General features: G+C 45.2%; 1 protein-coding gene across 2 annotated transcripts in view; it reads left to right on the forward strand.

The window, feature by feature from the left end:
* The window catches only part of AHNAK2 (AHNAK nucleoprotein 2), a 407,486-nt gene that overhangs the window by 236,620 nt on the left and 147,195 nt on the right, over positions 1-23,671 (forward strand). For both annotated transcript variants that reach the window (XM_085626234.1, XM_085626235.1), the window contains exon 3: positions 14,705-14,800. In XM_085626234.1, coding sequence (XP_085482360.1) covers positions 14,705-14,800 — 96 coding nt within the window. The remainder of the gene's footprint in view (positions 1-14,704; positions 14,801-23,671) is intronic.

Raw genomic sequence — 23,671 nt, forward strand, 5'->3', positions numbered from 1 at the left:
TTCCATGCTGCTTCCTCCAGATTGCGGCTGGAACTGGCGGCCCTAAACGACTGGTGTTACGTGGACAGCGTTAACCGCAAAACGCTGATGAGTATAAAACAGAAACTTCTACTCCACACCAGGAAAAGAGCACGTACACAAGGGCTATTTGGGTTTAAGGCCTCTTTATTAGATCTTGCCTCCTCCGACCCAGTAGAAAAGAGACGCGTTTCGGCTGTTGCAGCAGCCTTCTTCAATCTTAATGTGCGCCATTTTGGTGTCGGCCTATATACAAAAAAATTCATAGACATAGAAAAGTTCATGAGGGCTGCTATTGACCAAGTCATTAAAACCAGTGGACAAAAGATTAAATATTGCAATTAATACTATATACATTGTGGCAAACGCTATCATTAAAAATAAAACACATAATGCAAAAATATTTGTCAATAAAGTGCATAGTGCAAAAAACGAACCACTGTAATACAGAACCTTAATTGTATTTGAACACTGGAAAATAAACTGTCGTCATGTTGTTTTAACCTAATTGTCACTATAAACCATTTTACTAAAACCATCGCACTAGTCACATGGTGAATTTGTACAAAATCGCGCTGGTTAAACAATATTAATCCAGGGAGACACTCTACATTCTATTGCTGATATTTAACATATGAATGCACCGTGAGGAAATAATTGAGCAGTACACTCTAAATATATGGGTGCGGACTACCTATGATTATAATGCACCCCTACAAATTCAAACTAACATGGCTCTCTATAGTTCCCCCCTTTGATGACTAGTGTCATCACACCAGTTCACAATTCCCTTGGAGAAAGAACTGACCTAAACAGAACTTGTTGCCATTTTCCCTTGTCGGAGTCTCTCCATATTCCTAATATTCTGATATTGACTGTCCTGCAGTCTCGCCATTCTCATTTCACTCGCTCTAAGAGCTCTCTCAACTCTGTTTCCTTTATACCACTTGTAAGCTCTGACAAACCCCCACAAGTAAACCCCACAAACCACAACAATGATGAGAGGTCTTAATACAAAGCCAAGGAACCCTTTTCCCAAACACCCTCTTCAGTCAAATCCTCTATCTCGTGATGAATTGTAGTAATGTTACTTATATATTTCTCCAGATCCTTGCTGTTATCTGGACTATACGTGCAACATTCCTGAACTTTCAATAATTTCCAGACTCTGCCCTCTTTTGCCAATAAAACATTTAAAGCAAGGCGGTTCTGCAAAACCATTGTCCTTATCGACAACATCTCTCCATCCACAAGTAGCAGTGACTTTGCTGTATTCATCGACAACTCGTCAACCACAGTCGCCAATCGTCTGATCTTCACATCATTCAAAATTACTCCCAAACTTGGTATTATCCCTCCAAAAACATCTCCATTCACTGCTCCTGCACTCTCAGATTTTTTCACTCTCGAATGCTGTCCACCTTCTAGAAGCTCCAAATCCTCTGCATGGTAAATCTTCAGGAAAATAATCCCCAAGTAACACACCAATGCGCAGGTAACCTGACATAGGCATTCTTACCACACACATAATAAACAGTTGGAATCACTTGTACAGAGCCTTGCAGAAAGTTCTTAGCAGACTCTTCCATCGTGAAAATATGATCACACGTACTCTGTCCCACTGGAACCTTTTCATAATAAGTCTGGTAACGTCTCACACACAGCTTTCCCCTCTGCTCCTTGTCCAAAGCTATAGGACCATAACTCCCTTTAGCTCTGTGTAATCTTTCCTCTTCGGTCCAATCTACTGGACTGTCTCCTGTGTCTCGTGTCTGTGTTAGTTTTCTATATCTATCTTCTACCTGGTCTACGAACTTCTTTTCTACATCCGACAATGTTAAGTTATGTCGGTGAGCATATGCTGTATCTAGTTCCAAAGACAGTATGAAATACTTCCTAAGCCTATCTTCTGATTTGTAATAGTTGTACTTGTTCAAGTGCTTGTAAGCTGGAACCTCAGGAAGCACTGCATCGTAATTGGAAAAGAAATACTCAAACTGACCTCTTTCATAAAATATACTAAGCAACAGACTACATGAAGTTCCATATGTCAGTGAAGGTGATGATATCTAACACCCTCGTCCACTGAGGCTGGCAACTGCATACACACAGCAATCTTTCACATCCATTGCATCCACATACTCAAATAGCAGCCTGGCGTACGCATTAAGCTTAAAATCACCTTTAGACAAATCTATATGAAATCTACGACTCTCTTCGATTAGAAAAGCTCTTTCAGCTCCTATGGTGACCTCCTTCTGGCTAGGAGTGGTAGGTGTAGGTGTTCCCCGTACCTCCGCTGCCTGCTCATGTGGGACAATATACAAAATCACAACTACTATGATTATAGAAGCTATCACTCCACCTACAAGTGTACCTACTACTAATTTAGATCTCATCCATGATCTCGTATGGTTCTCAAAAGTTCTTGGCTTCAGCAGCAACCACTTAGGAGTCTCTTTTCTCCTCCAAACGTCGCTTGCTAACCAGTTCGAACAATACTCCGAGAAGCTGGAAATCCCCTCTGCACTTTCAGTTCCTTATTTACACAGTCCACAAAAAGACTGCCCTAGCCCTCTTTCATCTTCTCTGCGGAAAGTCCCTAAATGTATTCTTCTTCCATTCGGGCCTAGGTTCACTTCCGAAACAGAGGAGGACCAGTGCCTGTTTCTGACATCAGCTCATATGCTGGAGATTGTGATTGAAGGCGCACCCGCCCCCTAATCGCTCCCCAAGCAGCACGCCGTGATTTTGGCTTTATCGTTATCTTTTGACGGCGCATCCGCCGATCAACATTTTACAGGCACTTTCTACACGAGATCTCCACACAGGGGATTTCAACTTCAATTTACATCTTTTCTTCATTTGCTTTACCCAGGCCAGCCAGGTCAGAATTATCACCGACGAGGCGACCCCATGTAAACACCATTCGTGTTCTGTTAAACAGCCCTGGAGAAGTCACGGGATACCTCCCCATGTGACGAAACACGTGTTGGCTGGTTGTGTCTGCCAATGTTAAATATTAAATGAATTGAAAAATTCCTATCAATCATTAATGGACCATCTATGAGAGTTATTGTGATAACAAAGACTTTGCATAATAGCATACTTACCCAATTGCATGTGCCTGGGAATCTTGTTTCTCTCTAAATTGTGCGGGTTTTGTCCACACAGACATAGGGGTTTTAGCGTATCTCCACTTTCCTGGCTGCACCATGCTACATACTTAGTTACATACATAACGCAAACAGAGCAAGGCGCCATACTTCCAGGCACATCATAAACCCTATCTTTCAGATAGGTTATCTTCTTATAGATTCTTATTTACAATAAAGTTGAATTTAATCCAAAATAAGATCAGTTCCAAGAATCTCTAAAACATGGTGCAAAAGTTCAAGACGAAGAATTATCACTTCATGAGTCGGTGCCTCAAACCCAAACATTGGAAAGGTCAATCTTTGTAATATCAGCTCACGGACTTTACTCAGACGTGGGGGATTCGGAACCGTTAGAGTCAGCACTTCGATTTCAAGTCCTGGGACCACCAAATCCCACGTCGATTTTCACGGTAGGAATCTTGCTGACCACAGTCACGAACCTCAACCTCCCCGAACTTACCACCCCTGGCATCAGTCACAACGTACATCCACTCCGGGGTGGCGTATCTCTGACACAGCACTCTTGCTCTCCTGGACATTCTCAGACCTCTTTGAGCTTGTTGTCCGTCGCTTGGTTCGTATTCAGACGTTTCAGAAACTGGAGCAAGGTCTCTTTCAGGTGCCAATCGCAAGTTCAGTCGCCTCTGACTCGCGGGCCAAACCTCTTCTGCTCTGATCGCACTTCTGCTCTCTCCCTGGATACCCTGTGCACTACTTCATTCTTCGACTGAATTTGACTCTACTCCAACCACGACACCACCTTCTCCATCTGAGTCAAAGTCAGAGTTCTGATTGACGCAACCCCCTTCAGCCTGCCCTCGTGCACAACCAGCTGCGTCAGCGACCCTCACAGCTTGACTTGCCCTCTCATGTGGCCCTGCCACATCAGCTGGATATTCATTCACAAGAGGGGCTGTTTTTTCCAAGGGTGCTGGAACTCTGCGGGTATGGGAGACATGCACCCAGTTTGGCAACCCCCCACACTTCACAGCTATGTTTGTGACCAGTATCACCTGGTACGGGCCACGCCACCGAACATCCAAGCAACTCTTCCTCATGTGCTTACGAGCAAGCACCCAGTTCCCTGGACACAGGTTGTGGCACAGGTCACTTGAAGCTGGAACAGGTAGTGCTTGCACCTGCTGAGACACAGAACGGACCACACCAACTAGTCCTTTGCAGTATTCGAGAATCAAATCATCAGTGATGTTAATTAAAGCGGTAGCTGGTACTGCTGGCAATCACATTGCCCTCCCCATCAGGATCTCATGCGGGGACAACCCAGTTCTCCTGTCTGGAACACTGCGAATATTCATGAGAACTAGAGGCAATGCATCAGGCCACTTCAGGGACGTCGATGTGCACACTTTTGCCATCCGTGCTTTTAGAGTTCCATTAACCTGCTCCACAATCCCAGAAGCCTCTGGTCGGTAGCTGCAATGTAACCTCTGGTCTACATTCAATGCAGCACAAAGCAACTTCATGATATCACTGTGAAAATCTGTTCTCCTATCTGATTCCAAAGAGGTCAGAAAACCGACCCTCGGGATGAGCGCCCTCAACAACAGCTTAGCTACAGTGAGAATGTCACGCCTACGTGTTGGATAAGCCTCCACCCATCGTGAGAAAACACACACCACAACTAGAATGTACCTCAACCCATTACATTTTGGCATTTCAATTGCATCCTATTGAAAGGTCCTCCTGACCTTCCAATATCACTCAAGGTAACCACAGTCTTCTTTCCTGCATTCATCTGCTGACAAGTAACACACCTCTGGCACACTGCTTCTGCAACTGCATGAAACTTCGGATTGTACCATGTCTGTCTAAACACTCGCACCATTGCATCTCTGCCAAGGTGTACTGCCCCATGTATCAACCTTGCCATTGGGCTCAATACATTTTCTGGTAACACAGCTCGACCATCACTTGAAACCCAAACGGCCACATCTCCTTTCCCACATCCTGATCTTATCCAGCCATCACGTTCCTGCTCTGTAACCTCATCCTGCAATCGTTTTAGTTCCTCCCAAGTGTCTGCCATGGCTAACATCATGCTGAGCTCGGTTCTTTCTTCACTCTCTCCTGTATAGTCTTCTGTAAATATACATCCTTGTTCTGCACAGAAGCGGGCAACTTCATCCGCATAATTATTGCCCAAAGAGACAAAATCAGTCCCCCTCCCATGAGCTGCACACCAATTTTCTTGGGACATTGTAATGCATCTAACAGCTGTCTCACATATTCCCCATTCCTGATGGGCTAACCCGATGATGTCATGAATCCCCTCTGTGACCATAACTGTCCGAAGTCATGAACCACACCAAACCCATACTGACTGTCAGTGTAGATTATTATCCGAATCTGGTCAGCAACCAAACAGGTACACGAGTCAAGGCAATGATTTCAGCTACCTGTGCGGATTGTACTCCCTCTAAACAAGCAGCTTCAACAACTCCTGTGATGGTAAATACAGCAAACTCTGCTCTCAATCGACCAACAGTGTCTCTTAAGCATGAACCATCCACAAAGAAAATTTAATCAGGGTCAGGAAGTGGTTCATCGACAATGTCAGGTCTCGGTGTGGTGCATAGTTCAGTCACATCGAGACAATCTTGGTCCTCACAATCTTCATCATCTGCATTTGGGATAGGCATCAGTGTAGCAGGATTCAAAACGGAACACCTTTTCAGAGTCACATTCTCTGCGGCAAGTATGACTTGCTCGTAGCAAGTTAATCTGTTGTTCGTTAGGTTTTGGTCCTTGTCATTAACAATTCAACTGAATGTGGTACATAGACCGTCAAAGTATGCCCCATCACAATGCTCTCACATCTTTCAATGCTGACACCTGTTACGGCAACGGATTTAAGACATCCGGGCAACGCAGAAGCTACTGGATCTAAAGTAGCTGAAAAGTAGGCAACTGGTCTACGGACATCTCCATGACTCTGAGTCAGAACTGACAATGCGCAACCTTCTCTCTCACAACAGAACAACGAGAAAGCCTTGTTGTAGTCAGGTATTCCCAAAGCCGGAGCACGACACATGGCCTCTCTCAGCTTTAGAAATGACATCAAACAGTTGTTGTCCCATGATACCGGATCACTCACATCCTTGTGCTTCAGCCGCTGTAAGGGATTCGCCTCAAAAGAGAAGTTGGGAATCCATTGACGACAGTAGCCAACCATCCCCAAGAACATTCTGACCTCCCGCTGAGTGGTAGGTACAGGCATGTTCATTATTGCCTCAATTCGATCTGGTGACACCTTCCTCTTGCCTTTCTCAATTCTGTGATCCAAATACTGTACTTCAGTCAAACAGTACTGTCATTTATTCGGAGACACCTTGTGTCCGATCTCTGCCAAATGATTCAGTAGAGCAATAGTATCAATCCTGCAAGCGTCATCTGTCTCTGAGGCAATAAGCAAGTCGTCGATGTATTGCACGAGAACTGAGTTCTTCAAGATCTGGTTAAAGATCGATGGACTCTCTGTATACCCTTGAGGGATACGACACCATCTTAACACTCGATCTTCCAGCCAAAAAGCAAAAAGAAATTGGCTTTCCTCATGGAGTGGTATCGAGAACAATGTTTGACATAAATCAATCACTGTAAACCACTCGGCTTCACATGAGATCTGAAACAGTATCAAGATGGATTCGGTACCACTGGACAACATGGAACAACTATCGTGTTGTCCTTTCGCAGGTCTTGCACAATCCTGAATGTCCCGCTCGGTTTCTGTAGTCCCATGATAGGTGAATTACATGGGCTACCCATGATCTCCTTAAAAATTCCCTGTTTGATCATAGACTCAATTACAGGTTTGATCCCTGCAACAATCTCAGGTGACAAATTGTACTGAGGCGTCCTGGGAAATTCTACATTCTGTTTGACCTGAATTTTCACTGGTTCTACACCTTTGATCAACCCAATCTCTTCTCCGGTGAAGTCTCACACATCCTGCGATATAGAATCTCTCAGATCAAGTGGAAGTTCTTCCACTGTCAGTGCTAGGTACATTTCTATACACAAGTGCTGATTGGCAACCTTAAAGGTCGCATCGTCATCTTTCGTCTGTACTTCAACTCCCTTAGGTGTGCAATAGATGGTACAGTTTAACTTGCACAGTAGATCTCTTCCTAAAAGGCAAACTGGACTCGAGTCACACACCACAAACTGGTGTCGATGTCGGAAAGTTCCTATTCTCACAGGAATTGGCTCTGTCAATGGGCTAGTCATTTTCTTGTTTGCTACTCCAACAACTTGGATCGATTGTCCCGAGAGGGGTAGGTTAGGAACTACTGCTGATCTTACAGTAGAACAGGTAGCACCAGTGTCAACCAAAAAGGTGGTAGGGTGACCATCAACATCTGTTTCCACAAACGGTCCCCTCTGGTTTACCTCCAAGACTGCCCCAAGTGTGCAGTCTTCCTCCCCCTCAGGCACTGTCATGCTAACGGGTCTGGGCTGTACTAATCATACCCTTCAAAAAGGGGCATCTATTGGTAATTCCGATTTCCCTGCTGAACCCTCGGTGGCTGGGGAACTTGTACTTGTGGACTGAATGTCCCCCCTTTCATCTACCTTGGCCTTGTCACCGTATTGACCACTTCAGGTACAGTTGCCTGAACTATCTCTACCTCCTGCTGCACTTGGTTTTCGGGGTTCAAAGGACACTCGCGTTTCCAATGTCCAATCTGGTGACAAAGATGACACGCAGTGGTCTTTTTCAATGTCGCCACATCCATTCCTGTCTTGGAATCAACAGATTTCGCCCTTCCCTGACCTTGCACGTTCTGATTTCCTCCTTGGTTATTCCCCTGTCTCCTTCCTAATGCTCCCCCATTAGGCTGAGCTTGAGCCGTTTGCATTTGAACAAGCATCAGTTTGTCTTTCAACTTCCTGTGTTTCAAATCTATCTCATCACTGCAGTATCTGGCATACCGCAAAATGTCATCCACCGGCTTATTCTGCCAACAAATTAAATGTTGCTGTATCATGAGACTAACCTCTGGTCTCAACCCCAAAACAAACTTTGAAACAAATTGTCCCATATCCTTAGAATCTAAGGTGTCTAACCCACTGTACTGTTTGAAAGCTTTCAAGAGACATTCGTAATACTCATGCACTGTCTCCTTTGGTTCTTGAACAGTTCGGTCTATCTTAACCCAATCAATATCTTGAGGGGAGATCTCTCACCTTTAACCATGTAATCACTTGTTCAAACTTTTTCATAACTATGGGTGACGGACCATTCGTGACAGAATCCCTCTCTGGCTCAGAAGTCGGCCATTCAACAGCAACTTTAACATGCGGTCCACAAATCCCCTGGAACTACGATATCAAACAATGTGTTCAAATCAATCCACAATACTTTCGAGATTTTGACAAAGCCGTCAACCTGCTTGTACCACTCTACAGGCTTTTCCCTCAGCCGAGGAAAATCATTTGTAAATGCAGCCAAATCACCTCTACTCCAAGGCACATGCACATACTCTCCATTTTGTACCTCCCGTAAAAGGGTAATTCTCTACGCCTAGCATCCCTCCACCCGGAGGCGGCGTCTCTGCTACAGTCTTTTTGGAGCTCTTTTTCTTAGACCACCTTTCCTACCATTTGTCAAGCATGATCCATGCGCGCATCCCTACAATCAAATCTCTGATGTGTGTTCTCAGTCCTATGACCCTCTTTTCTTCCAATTCTTGGTCACTATGCTGCAACCTATGGCTCCCCTGCAACGACTTCATTGTAGACAGATCTACCTCGTACTTCTTGGCCAAATCTGTCAGTTTCTCATGCGCAGTCCTTGCCTTGCGAGTCACATCCTTTGCTACAAAAAGCAGCTCATCTTGTTCATGAATTTCTATCCTGTCCAAAGACAAATTTCCATTAATTATTCCATCAACTTCTGCTTTCAACCTCACTACATCTAACATCCTTGCCCTCACGGCGCCTCTCAATGACTCCCAACAAGCTGCTCCATTGCGTTCATCATTCTCGCAGCTCTGAACTCGAAACCTACTCTCGTCTGTCATGTTCCTAGAAACTAGTTGGTTTGCTGACTCATCTAGTTCACCGTTCCCTGTTATTCTACCATTTGGTTCCTCGCAGGTGGTACCCACATTCTCAGATCTGATCTTGACTCGGCCAAAGACTTTGGTCTCGGCGACCTCACCTCCACCTGTCCTCTAGAGAAGTCTGCAGTGGCTGGCAATGGCGCACTCCATTCTATAGGTCTCGGAGCCTGCTCCATTTCGCTCACTGTGCCATTCCCTTCGGTAATGATTCTTTCTCCTGCAGTTGACTGTGCTAGACTGCCAATTTTTGCTTGGTCTGGGTCATAGACCGATACTATAGGTCCAATGGTAACCGGCACTGTTAAAGCATCCGGTAGCCTCACACCTCCCGCTGCTTCTGTACCTGCTGGAGACTGCGTTCTCATGTCCTCTGTTCCCGTCGAGATTTTCCCTACTACTCTCACGTTCGACTGAATCTGTAATCTACTAGTCCCTTCTGCTGGGGTCAACTTTCCTTTGTAAGAATCTGGATTCCAAGCTGTCATCCGTATCACTATCATCCTCTTCTACGCTCTTTGCCTTCGCACCTTCTGTTTTTTTCTAATAGCGGGTACAATCCATCCCCCTCAATCGTTTCCACTCTCCACCTTTTCTCTAGTGCATCCCACCTCACGTCCTGGAATGCCCTGATCGACTTCTTCACCCTTCCCTGAGTCCTATCCTTTTTCCTGTCATACGCTGCTCTAATCCATGTGTGTAGTGCCTCAAACTGTGTCGGTCTAGGCAGAGGTCGTAAAGAGGACATCACCGATTTCTATTGGTACAGCACATCTAACCTGAAAGTACCATAACGTGGGAAAGTCAATTCTTCCTCTCCTTGAGTCATTTTATGCCAATTTTCAAGCAAAATTATAGTATGCAATCCCACAATCTTTGCCATATAATGTGCTGGGGTATCCTCGGGAGGGGCTTCTTCTCCTCCCCGAGTAGCCACATGTCTGTCACCTCTACACAAATCTCGTAAAACTTTAAAACATTTCATGATGACCTGATTTTTGTTCGCACATAGTATTTTTGTTCACTTCCAGATGTCAATCCACCAATACCAGCGTGACTCACACCAACCGACCTATCGCAGCGCGGCACCTTCAGACGTCACTCTTCCTCCACTCACAGCAGTTCACAATTCGCTTCTCACTCTTGCATTCGTCTCATTCACACTCTGAAGTAATTATCTATCCACGAAACGACTGGACAATCACTTCTCTGACTGTCTGTCCACGAAAGGACCGGACAGTCTCTCGAATTTTCGACCTCAAATCTGGCAACTGTCTGTCCGCGAAACGACCGGACAATTGCCTCAACTGATAGGTTTAAAACGCTCGATGTTCCACATACAGCAACCCAAGACCAGCGTCGGTTACTCACGCACTCATACATTCGCTCCCCCTATCTCGGTCTGGGTAATTTGCCTTTAAGTCAATGAAGCTGGGCGCGGGGCATCTCTTAACAATGCGTGAGTTGTTTAGCCTTCAGAAACTCACTGATAAGAAGTAGCTGTCACTACAGAAAAGGTTGGAGACCCCTGCATCAGTGTATTAGGAATAGAGCTTATGGATAAAAGTTGCAACATTTGAAGGTACTGCACTGACATATTTTGTTTCTTAGTTTGAATAGTAACAACATTGACCTGAATACATTGTATGTGAACGTTCAGGGTTTTCATATGAGTTGAAGTAGGGAAGGAAGTATTATGATCCTGATTAGGAGCTGGACAGAATGTTATACACTGCTAGGTTACTGTTCTGTCCGATGGCAATTGACCTAGTGTTCTTGAGGGAACATCAAGTCACATTTTACTAACTAGGAAATTCAGCCTGTAAAATCACATGCAAATTGGGCAAGGGCTGCGGGGCACAAGCACAGTATGTCTGCTTCATGACCTCCTCCCAGGGCACTGTTTTCTGCCAGCTCACAGCCTGTTTAGCCCATTCACACCCTACCTGCCCCAACCCACTCTTGGTACAACTCCCCTGCTTCTATTTACCTCCTGATCAGTGCAGGTGGTAAATGACAGGTTAATGCCCATGGATTTGATAATTCCATCTCTAAGTTGACTCAGGAAAAATGGGTTTAGTATGGTTAGTTTAAAGGGAAGGAATTTCCTGGACCACACCCCCATTCAAACAAAATTATCTGCAGAATGATCCAGTAAGGGTTTGCCACCTTAGGGCCTGATTCTGATGTGGTTATGAAGGCATCGTAATGGCATTTGCTCCATCCAAATAGGATCGGTAACGTGTCTTTCCAAATGACTGAGTACGATGCTGAATTTGGACAGCCTTTCCGAATCGTGCCGTCTGACTCGAGTCGGCAGTTGGAATCAGACTTTGGAGGCCCATAGTGCGGCCCCCTTGCACCAGGAGCGTTCCCAATCAGGCCCATGGGGGTATCCAGGGGTCCCCCCTTACCACCCATGCACAGTGTGGCACGCACCAGGGGGTGCCCACCACAGGGTGCACGATTTTCCACAGCCACCCCTTTCCTCAATGTGTGCCTATGCATTCGGTCGGAATGAAAGCTCCCATTAAAGTCAATGGGAGTCCGACCAAATCGTATCTGGAAGCATCCGGATGCATCGTACTCGGTCGGTTGGACCCTCCCAATCCGATCCGGTCAGAAACCATTCCCAAACCCATTCGGTCAGCAAGCTTTGCAAACCGCATCAGAATCGGGCCCTTATTGTGTTGGTGGTGCTTGAAGAATATCTACGCCTTGGTGACCACCAGTATTTATTGATGAATTCTCTGCAATCCTTATTAAATAGTTTGTGCATTCTCAAGAATTCATATTTTCAAATACGAAGATTATCATTGTCCAATTTTAATTATTAAATCTATCATCATCCAATTTTAATTAATCAACCCAAAGCTCGTAGACATTCATCTACCATGTTATGAGCACATAATCATGATCCCAATTAATTTTGGACCCAGATGGTCCTTTATTGGGTGGAAGGTATTCCAAACTCAAACAAATGAAATCAAATACCTCACATATTTATTCTTAAGAGAATACAAAACGAAAAATGGCACAACTGGCACAAGAAATAGCTAAATTAGAGAAAAAAAGTGTCTCTGTCTATCTGATACATTAATGGTCAATTTTCCAGCACTGGAATGTGGTTATCCAAGCCGGTCAGAGAATGCTTCGGCTCCAGTGAACACTAGATGTGACTTGATATTAGTATGATGGAAAGGACTGCCAGTCAGAAAATAAACTTTGCTAAGTTTTCTCAATTTAGAGATGTACTTATTAGACCACCATGGCAATAATAATAATCTTTATTCCATCTGTGTAACCATAAAAGATACATAAAATCAGATAAAAACTCAATAAATCATAATGATATCATAAAACACATTCAAGGTCCAGACATAGGGTCAAGGTGCATAATCACAGTACAGTAAACATTCTCGAGTGATTTAATGACCTGAGAGGACAAAAATATCGCACCAAGCAGTATGTACCAGAATGATAACGTGGATAATCATAGTGCAGTGTGCGTTGGCGCACGACAAATCAACCAGGATGATGTTATCGGCCATAAGTAAACACGTATTACAACAGCACATAAAAAAGGCCAAGACTCACATGATTTGACACTGCTGCTTAAAAAAGACCCTATATTCACACAAGTGTGAACATCCCCAAGCATGAAAAGAAACAGCATTGCAGGCCTTACTTTATCAAAATGTGCAGCTTTTAGGGTAGGTATAAAACGGGCAAAACATGACAACATGTACAATGATCTCTGCCGAGACCTTGCAACACTCACATGGACCAAGGAAGCCTAGCCTTTAGGAAAGCTGATTAAAGGCAGAAAAAATTCAATTCTGAACCCAGATAACAGCAGAAGATGATTTATATTATGAACCCATGTCAGATACGACTCAGTAGAAGGTATGGTTTTGATCAAATAGTGGGCCCGGAAAGCAGGTTTCAGTATTTCTAACCCTTCCCTGTCTGCAGAAAGGCGTGATAGAAAATGTAGTTTTATCCACAAATACTCTTCCTTGAAAATTCATGCGGGACTCGAAAACAAACTAGGGCGGCCTAGGGCTGTAAATTCGGACTTGATATATCTCAACCAGGGAATCACTTTCATATGGTCCAAGTCGAGACAATCCCTGATTATTATTCTGCTCAGAGTTGGCTCCCTCTTATACTAGATAGAGATACAATGTAGCAGTGGCCCGAGTTTAATAGTGTCTGAGATGTGTTTCAGCCCTGATTCCTCATGCACGGCAAATGTTGCGGAGCTTTGCGGGACAGCCAGTAAATGCTTTCTTCCAGCTGAATAATATTGCATTCCCAATACCCTCAGATGTCACTGCCATAACATGTGGCAGATACACATCTGGCTTTATAAATGTGAACATTTATAAACATTTATGAACAAGCTTTTATTGATTTTCTGCCAACCCTTGAACTGAAGTTCAGGACTGACCCACATAATCTAGCTAACGTAAATATTTTAGCGAGACATACGGGATCCGAGGAGCACCTATTGTCAAGGAGAATACCCAGGTAATTATAGGTGTGTAATTATCTTATTACAAAAATAAGCTTTAGCGGGTTTGGCACCAGTCACCAAGACAAAAGATTTTTAGTGCTTTACAGAAAGGTCCAGACCACCCATGAAGTCTACAAGAGAGTCGAGAAGCAGTTGGAGCCCTAATGCCATTCTGGACATAATGACAGCATCGTCTGCATATAAAAGAACTGGTGTTGGCCGGGTGCAGGCTCAAGGAGGATCGCATTGTTTTCTCAGTAATGCTGCCTCTATAAATGGTGAATAAACAAGGAGCCAGGATACACCTTGCCTGATGCCACAAGTGATCTGAAAGTGTTTAGTGCATGAGCCATCGTCCCCAAATCTCACCGAAGCAGACATATCCATATGAATGTCTGCCAAAAAGGAGACCAGGGTCAAATCAACATCAAGCAACAGCAACATTGACCATAGCTTAGAGTGATTCACCTGGTCAAAGCCTGATGTGAGGTCCATAAAACCCCAAAAGAGAGTATCTTTCTGGATTAATGGATACAAATTCAGACTTTGGTCGCTAGTACTCAGGCAAGGCCTAAACCCTTACTATGAGTCAGAGATTATGTTTTTCTCCGCTTTCCATAAGGACAGCCTTTCCAGAACCACCTGACTCATGGCAAATCTTTTTTCCCCCATGCCATAAGGTTGTTACTTCCTTTTTCTCTCACAACGTATATATAAAAAGAAGGCCGGCAGCACATTTCACAATAGTCACCAAACAATATCTTAATGAATTGAAGAGTCATGCTAAAAACAAAGGCCATTCAAAACACACTACACACTTCTCACTGCTCAGTCCATCAGCATTTTGACTTAATGAACTGTTTCAAACTGTAATAAGAGGCCTAGACCAAACCTTTAACAATGCTCATTATTATACTTTTTTGCAGACTAACGATTTCACCTTGGATGATATAAGGCTACGCCCACAGGGATCATCACCCATTTATGAATATTCTGCAGGCGAGGAAAGCTTGAAACAACAGGTATGATGAGTCTTGTTTGCATGCTACTCCCTATGAATATACTGAAATATTGTGTTTGGTGAATGACGTGTTAAAGGAGATGAAACATGGGGATAGAACCCTGGGCGTGCATGACCCAAGGCAATCAAGAGCCCTCTACCATCCTTGAGATTTGAACCTAACTACATGCATTTCAGAAAACACCTAAAAATGAACTGTTGAGTCTCTCATTTAACCAAACTACCAGAGGCTGTGATTGCAGAATATCGTCATGGGAATAGGAACCATGCTTTGCCCAAGTGAGCCCTGTAATTTAGTTCTTCCATGAGGTAATGAATAACCATGTTTGGTATCCTCATGGATGGTTAAAGAGGTAGTAGGGGAGTGCAGGAACCATACTAAATATAAAAAGAACTATTGATGGACAGAATGCAGAACAATGTCATACATTCACCCCATACAGAGATCTGGGCCTAAACCCATCGTTTTTTTCTCACCATGCTATTCCAGTTTGGACCCAGCCATATGCAAAACAGTCTTGACCCTGTGCCCAAAGGAAACAGTCCAGCCCGAACTGCCAGGCCAGGTCCTCCCTGGACTGGAAGCAAGCATCCTAGGACCGGTTTCGGGCTTCATCAGGAAAGCCACAACTTTGTCCTAAAAGATTAATAAAATTAACATAAAACACTATCCTAAAACACACTGAGATTTAGAATAAACATTTTGTGGTGATCTACTTTTTACTGCCACCTTATCTCATGCTTAATACTATAATTGAAGTTGCCAGGTATACAATTTACCTAGGCAACATTTTCGTCCATGCTATCACCCAAAGTGCACAGAGTGGAAAGGAGCGTTTACAGCACTATACAGATAGGAGTGAAAAGTGCTCAGATTCAACAAATCCTACAGTAGAAATTTTACAAAAAAGTCCTTAGAATCAGAAATGAATGAATTGCAGTAATTATACTTAGGAGAAGATTAAGTCATCTATGGCAAGATAAAAAGCTTACTGAAAATAGGTTAGAAAGGTAATCGTCTCTTCACACTAATTGTAGCGTGCTGGGATATCAATAATGAGGCCGACCGATTCTATCTAGAAGGCAAAGATTGAAAATAACATCAGCCTGACGTATGTTTTTGGCAAGAACAAATGGTATCTATGTACAGTTTGGTTGAGAGCTGGAAACATGTGCTTGTTGTTCAAACTACAATGAGTCAGCATGAGGATGTTAAGTGGGGTAGTTTGGTGCTCACTCTCAGGGAGAGGGAATGGATCATTACAATTCTCATCATCTGCAGAAATTGTGTTAGGTCAGTGTCCATCACAATGAGCAGGTGCAAAAATGTACTGTCGTGCTGCAGTGTTGCATCTTGCTAGCAAGGAATAAGGGACCTCATGTACAAAGATTCCAAATAAGAAATCATAAATAGTATCTAACAATGATTCACAATTTAAAATGTTCTATTTGAAATATACTACAATGGGTTTAGTACAAGTTGTTGCAGTTTGCTCACAGACTTCTACCGAATGCATTGGTATTTTGTGAACCAACTTATGTATTAAAAGGTTGGTTCACAAAACCCACAGAATTGTAGGGGGTCGCAATTTGACCTATCCCATTAGTATTCATGAGGCAATGTGTAAAGTATTTGTGCAACACTTCAAACAGTAAAACTGTGAAAACACCACACAAAAAGATTCCACACCAAGTTTAAAAATAGCTCTTAATTTATGAATAAAACAAGACCAAAACAACAAAAAGCCGATAAGTATAACTTGAGGTATGATTTTTTTAAAGATTAAACTGTATAATAGCACTTAGAAACAATAAGCACTTCTTTGGGATATCTGGTCGCGAAGGACTGGGACAAAGTCAAAAGTTCATGCAGATCGCAATGAAACGCAGGCCGAATACAGGACCTCCGTGAGGTCTGCTGAAAGAAAAAACACTTAATCCTAGTTGCGTTGTCAAAGATGTGGGGTTCATCCAAAGCGATGCATCGATTTTCTCCACGTAGTAGCGTTAATGCGTATCTCCATGCAACAGCAGAAATGCATCTGTTCTGACGGCGATGCGTTGGTTACCGAATGCGATGCATTGGTTCTGCTCCTGCAGCAGAGGATATGCTGACTCTGAGGGTGATGTGCTGGTTCCGAAGGCAATGAGCCAGTTCTGTTCCCCCAACAGCGGCAATGCGTCAATTCTGCTCCCACAGCAGAGGGGATGTGTCAATTCCACTGGAGCAAAGGAGCATGGTGGTTGGAAGTCTTGTATGTCCCTGAAACTTCGGATCAAGAGGCCAGCCAATTAGCCCTTGGAGTCACTCTGGGATCTGTGGACAAGTGATGCAGGTCCAGTCCTTCTCACCCAGGCAAAGAGCGCAGCAGGTCAGCACAGCAAGAAAGCAGTTCTTTCAGAGCAGCACTACAGCAGAGTGACCGTCCTTCAGCAGCACAGCAGTCCTTCTTGGTGGCAGGGTATCCACAGATCCAGACGTGTACTGAGGTGGTAGGGTCTGAAGTCCAGTTCTTATACCCAATGGTGCCTTTGAAGTGGGGGGGGGCTTCAAAGAATGGTCTTTGTAGTGTACAGAGGTCTTCCCTCCCTGCCCTAGCTCCAGGTTCACTACAGAGGGCTATACAGCCCTTTGAGTGGGGATAGGACACAGCCTATTCAGGTGTAAGTGTGAGTCTGTACCCAGCTCCTCCCTCCTATCCCCCCAGTATGGCCCATCAAGTCACACCTAAGCTCCCTTTGCGTGTGGCTGTCTAGAGGGAATACACACAGCCCAGCTGTCACCTTACCCAGACATGCAATCATAGACATGCTGCAAGCACTCAGGGCTAAGAGCAGGAAAATGCCAACTTTCTAAAAGTGGTATTTTCAAAATTGCAATGATAAATTCGACTTTGCCATCAAAGAGGATTAGTCCTTACAATTCCATAGGTATAAAACATGACAAAAGTACCTCCTCTCTATTAGGATTTACAGCTTCTTAAAAGTAAAAACAAATCCAGAATGTTATCATATGAGAGGGGTAGGCCTCACAGAAGTGAAAAGCAAAATTGGGAGTGTGTCACTACCAGGACATGCAAAACTTAAAAGTACATGTCCTACCTTTTACTTACACAGCAACACCCCTATGGGCTACCTAGGGCCTACCTTAGGGTTGATTTATGTGTAATAAAAGGGGAGTGTAAGGCTTGGCAAAGGACTTTAAATGCCAAGTCGACAGGGCAGTATAACACTCCATTCAAGCTGCAATGGATAAGTTTCAGAATGCTACTTAGGTGGGTAGCACAATAAGTGCTGCAGGCCAACTGGTAGCATTTAATTTATAGGCCCTGGGTATATGGTAAACCATTCCTCAAGGGTCTTACAAGTTAAATTACATATGCTAAACATATGTAAACCAATTATATCATGTTTAGAGGGGAGAGCACAAGCACTTTAGCACTGGTTAGCAGTCCTAAAACTAAAATAAACAAGGTGGAAAAAGAGGCAGACGAAGGCAAAGCGTTTCGGGGTGACCCTTCTGAGAGGGTCCTTTCCAACCCTTCCTTAATGGTAACACAAGCATCCTAGGACCAATTTCACCCTAGGTAGGGCTCTTCAGCTGGCACAGTGAGCCCAGGACCCACGTCTGGGCATACCCCATACACTTAGGGCATCAAATGCAAAAACCACAAGGTGATGGATGGAATGCTCGAATTAATCTCAGCCACTGATAAATGCTCTGGGCTGCATTCCAATCCATCGTTTTTTGTCCACCATGAGGAGTGGATCAGGAAGATGTACAGGTGCTGAGGGTGCACTCGTAGTTTTCATCTGGTTGTCAGCAGGTCTATCTTCGCAGATCTCTAGCAATGAGGATGAGTGCCACCTTGGACTGGTTTTGGCATTGTGTTGTCAGGTGAAGAGGTTTGTCTTTAGGGAATTCCTTAATCTGTTGAGGGATGGTCATCAAACAATATAATGAGGAGTGTGTTCAAGAGTGAGAGAGGTTAGATAGAAAATCTCCAGACACCTCTATCAGTGTTGTGATGGAGAGCTAAACAGAATGTACATAATTACTTATTGTGTGCCATCCTGCTACTTAATGTGTCCCCAATTTTGGCTGAAGGATCTCCACTTTCTTTCCTCAGAGTACAACTCCTGAGTGATCCTCCTTATTGGATTTCAAATCCCAATGCAGCTGAAAGTGCTATTTTCAGTTCCCTGTGGCTTTTATAATCAAGTGACATCCTCAAACAAGCACTGATTCCTATCTCCTTTCTGAAGATTCCCCATTCCTTCCCCATTCCTTGATTCATCTCAATTGACAACACCCGTTAATGTATGAATAGGAGGCACCATCATTCCAGCAGCCTCTGTCTCCTCATTTGTTCACCAGATCACATGGCTGAGTCTGTTTCCTACCATTGTGGGTCTCTTTCCTTCTCAGACTTTTGCTTTCTTTTGTACAATTCAGGAAATGTCGCAAAACTCATATCTTCATAATTTCCTGTCATGTTAATAACAAACCCTATTTGTACTTTGATGTTGGACGTTGTCTCTTCATGGTGTTTTACTTAGCCAACATGTGGGATAGATCTAACAAATATACTCTACATTGCCTGTACTTGGGCTGAAGCTACATCATTCTGATAATGTCCACTCAATCTAAAACCCAGTATCAAAGATGAGTATGTAGTTATGATCATAGAAAAGGGACATCCACTTAACAACACCTCTTGCACACAAACACACCTTCAGAAACCACTTTTCACAATGACCAAGAGATATACAGACACCCACATCTCAGAGGCTGCGAAAATGTATACACACACACCAAGAATCATGCGTAAATGTGCAGCAGTAGATACAGGGTGATGTGCATCAGTAGAGCACATGTTCATGTGCAGCGAGGGGCACAAAGGGATGTGCATCAGGGGAACACTGTGAAGTACAGCAGAAGAAAAAAAGGTGATTTGCACTAAAAGTGCACAAATGATTTAATTCAGAGCATTATTGGGGATGCAATCCTAAGGAATATGTGTGTGATGTGATTTAAGGAAACAATGAGTGATGTGAGCACTTTGTTCTCTGCATTAAGGGAGCACAGGGTAATATGTATCAGGGGTGGACAGGATGACGTAAACTTCAGGGCATATGGCTATGAGCATTATTGGGAACAAGATATTGTACATTAGGTTATGATGGGGGTTCATGGTAAGGTACTCTAAGGGCACACATTAATATGAAGTAGGTGGGCTCAAGAGGCTTTCAGAAAGTCAGAATTTGTCCTATGCCCAAAATGAGCAGCTCATCCACTCCTACTGTTCTTTTTTGCATTCTGGGTCTTGCAGTATTTCCACTTATTATAGTACTATAAGTACCAACCTACAAGTAAGAAAACAGGCCCGGTCAATCCACTGATGCCCAGCGGCAGCTGCCATAAACGAAGGGTGTTGGGTGAGTGGGTTAAAGGGGAGTCGCTTCAGCGCGGGGATTGGTATGAGCAGGCAGAAAAGATGGCCTGCTCAGACCAGGGAGTCTTTGGGGTTTCTCCAGCCCAGCTGCTCAATGCAGCTGGGCTGGAGAAAACCTAAGTGCGCATGTGTGTTTTGGTCGGCCTGAGACGGCCAGCCAAAACACAAATGCGCACTTAGGGAGTGGAGTGCACTAGCACTCCTCCTCCCCTCTCTCATACCTCAGCCCGGCCCCTCCCAACAGCGCTGGCTAAGAGCCAGCAAATGTAAATTAATTTTGGGTTGATGCTCCTCTCCCATTGCTGAGGAGCCGCCGCTGCTGATGCCAGACAGTTTGCAAGACAAAGTAGGACACTTTCAGATTTTTTTCAATGTACTGGAGTGATTTGTTCAGGGAGTTCTTTGTGTGCAGATGCCATATTTAAAAGGGCTCTTATTAGGTAATGCGCTGTCTTCCTTCTAATGGTGCCCTCATGACAACATCGGCTGTCACAGAAATATAAGCACAGTGTAGTATTCACCAGAAAGAGTGTTCCCAAAGGTAACTTATTTTTCTTATGGAACAATTTACAACAGATTCCTCCATTTTTTAAAGTGTTCCAAAGCCAGACTAGTAAGGAGGCAGGTGCGAGGAGCAGCCTTCAGATCAAAATGTCATGCAGCACTGATCTCTCAAAAATGTCATCACTCCTGAGCTGTGAGGCCTGTAATGCCAGGTAAAAGTGCACAACTACTATGATGCCACCCATCAAATGTCAGGAATTGGAACTTGTTTTGCCTTAGAATCACTTATTGCCCTTTTGGATTGCCTTCTTACATTCCAGTTCGTGTAACCTTTCTTCCTGTATAGAAAGATGTGGATCGGGAAAGAACAAGCATTGGCAATTACAATAGGTCCGGTTTAGCGGAGTGTTGTATGGCAATGTGAAGCTTAACAGGTAAATAGCATGGGGATAGATATGTATTTGTGTGGGTGAAAAGCACTGTAGAATAATATTGGCTTAGGTTTAAAGGTCAGGTGAAAATTGCACTGTCAAACCAGACCTAAAAATCCATGTAGATTAATAACTGCCTTCCTACCATCTGAGCTGCTGTCAGAGAAAAACAGCATACATTATCTAGTTATCTAAGATACTTTAATAGCATTCAATTGTCATGTGTGTGCCCCTTAAAGTTCAAGCTTAGGCCGCTGAATGCATAGGCACAATGATCACAGCTACTGGAAGGCAAGCACTTTTTTATGGAAGCACACAACCTCTGTCTAATCAAGACATGTACTCATGGCTCCTAACATGTGGGCAGAGCCAGAGCCTGAGCCCAGAGCTGCACCATCAAACCAGGCCTTAAAAAAGGCAATAAAGTTACAGACTGTCGAGGCGGTGCTAGTGAGCCTGAAGCAAAATGGCCGCACGTTAGTGCAGCTCTGCTGGTCAGGGCCATCATCCGTCTAATATCCTGCCTCTCTACGCTATATTCATGGCTGAATAGCATGCACCTGCTCTCCCTACCTGCGAGCACCGGATTGAGTTGGAAGCTGGGACCGGCGGTGTGCTGTTGTCGTAGAGGCCGTCCTGTGTAGCTGACGATCTGTCCGGGGCGAGAAAATGGCTGCTCGGGACCTGTGACAGCTGCTGTGGCCCGTCGCAGCTATCCGCTGCGTGTTTCTAACTGCTGGCGCTTCCGGAGGTGGTGGCTCCTGGGCAGCGGTGGGCTCGTGGTGGCCTCGGAGCCCGTCCTGGGCTGTGAGGGGAGGTGCCGACCTGGGAAGCTGCTGGTACGGCAAGCGGCCTTGTGGTGCAGGGATCCGGCTGGCGGAGGAGTGAGCGGCGGCTCGGCGCTGCTTCGAGCGGCTTCTGTGGGGACTGCCGGCATTGCGGCTGGATGCGGGCAGACTCCCGTTGCCTCGGGAGGCTGTCCTGGCTCTGGTGGAGTGTGTGCCGGTGGTGCGGTAGGAGTCGTGAGCGGTACATGGAGGGCTCTGATTGCCGCGTGTGCTGTGGTCTTGCTCCGGGGCAGTGAGCGCTGTGCCTTCGGCGGAACTGCTGGACGTGCTTACATCCGCAATTTTGCTGCCTGGGTGCGGGCTGCGGCGGCGACTCGAGGAGGCTTCTCCCTGTGTATGAGGCCTGTACGGACTGATTGTGCTCTGCTGGCGCTGCGGACGGCCGCTAAGGAGGCATTTCTCTGTGGCTGCATCCTTGGACTCCTGCTGGGCATCGCGCTTTCGGCGGCGCATTACTGCTGATGCGCAGTGCCTTTGGGGTGGATCCTGCAGCACACTCTCGGGGTACAGGGAACTGAGGTGAGTGCCCCTGTTGGCTGAGAAGCACGAGGTGCCCTGATGGCCCCTGGCTGTCGCTCCCTGGCGTGAGCTACGCTGCTGCGCTCTCTTTCTATTTCACCTACAGGGAATCATATCAGCTTACTGGGACAGTGTGCAGGTCGCCGGCGGGGGGTGCGACTGGCCCTCTACCGCGATGGGGAAGTCGGATAAACAGATGCAGCCTAAGTTGTCCTTTGAAACCAAACGCGTCAAAAAAGCTGCTCCACCTGCGGAGACGGACTCGGAGATTGATATGGATGTGGGAGCGGGTGGCACCAGTAAACTTGAAAGGAAGATGCTCACCATGCAACAAAGTCTACAGGCCATAGACAGTAAGATAGATGCTTGCAATCTCCGTATGGACAACATCGCGTCCACGCTGGACAAGCAAGGGGCACGCATTGCGGAGGCGGAGCAGTGCATTTCCTCCACAGAGGATAGGGTCGAGCAGATCGGGGCGTCCTGCGCCCAAATGGAGAAGGTGCTTTCGGTGATCTCTGCGAAGAATGAGGAGTTGGAGGCGAGGTCCCGCCGCAACAACCTGCGCATTATAGGGGTGCCCGAATCCACCAATGTTGGGAAAATGGAGCTGTATATTGAAGATATGCTTAAGACTCTCTTTGGAGTGGAGAATTTCTCCAATATGTTGGTGGTTGAGAGAGCGCATCATTCTCTTGCGCCGCGCCCGATCCCAGGGGAACCACCCCGCCCGATCATAGCTAAGCTCCTTAACTACAGGGACCGGGACGCGGCGCTCCGGATGGCGAGAGAGAGGGGTGCTACACAGTATCAGGGAGTCGAGGTCCAGCTCTACCCGGATTTTACAGCGGCGGTGCAGCAAGCTAGGCGGGAGTTCCTGCCAGTTAAAAAGAGGCTACAAGCGCTGAAGATTCAGTACGCCATGCTCTACCCGGCGCGACTCCGGATTCACCAGGGCAGTAAACCTACACTGTTCACGACGCCGAAGGACGCTATGCAGTTCGTAAGGCAGCTCGAGAGACGGGAAGTTGATAAAGTGGCTGGAGACGACGCAGAACTGGATGACTAGTGATATTTGTGAAATGTTTGCTGTGTTAGTTGCCTATGCCGTGCA

Source organism: Triturus cristatus, chromosome 9 (genome assembly GCF_964204655.1).
Source record: "Triturus cristatus chromosome 9, aTriCri1.1, whole genome shotgun sequence".
NCBI lineage: Eukaryota > Metazoa > Chordata > Amphibia > Caudata > Salamandridae > Triturus > Triturus cristatus.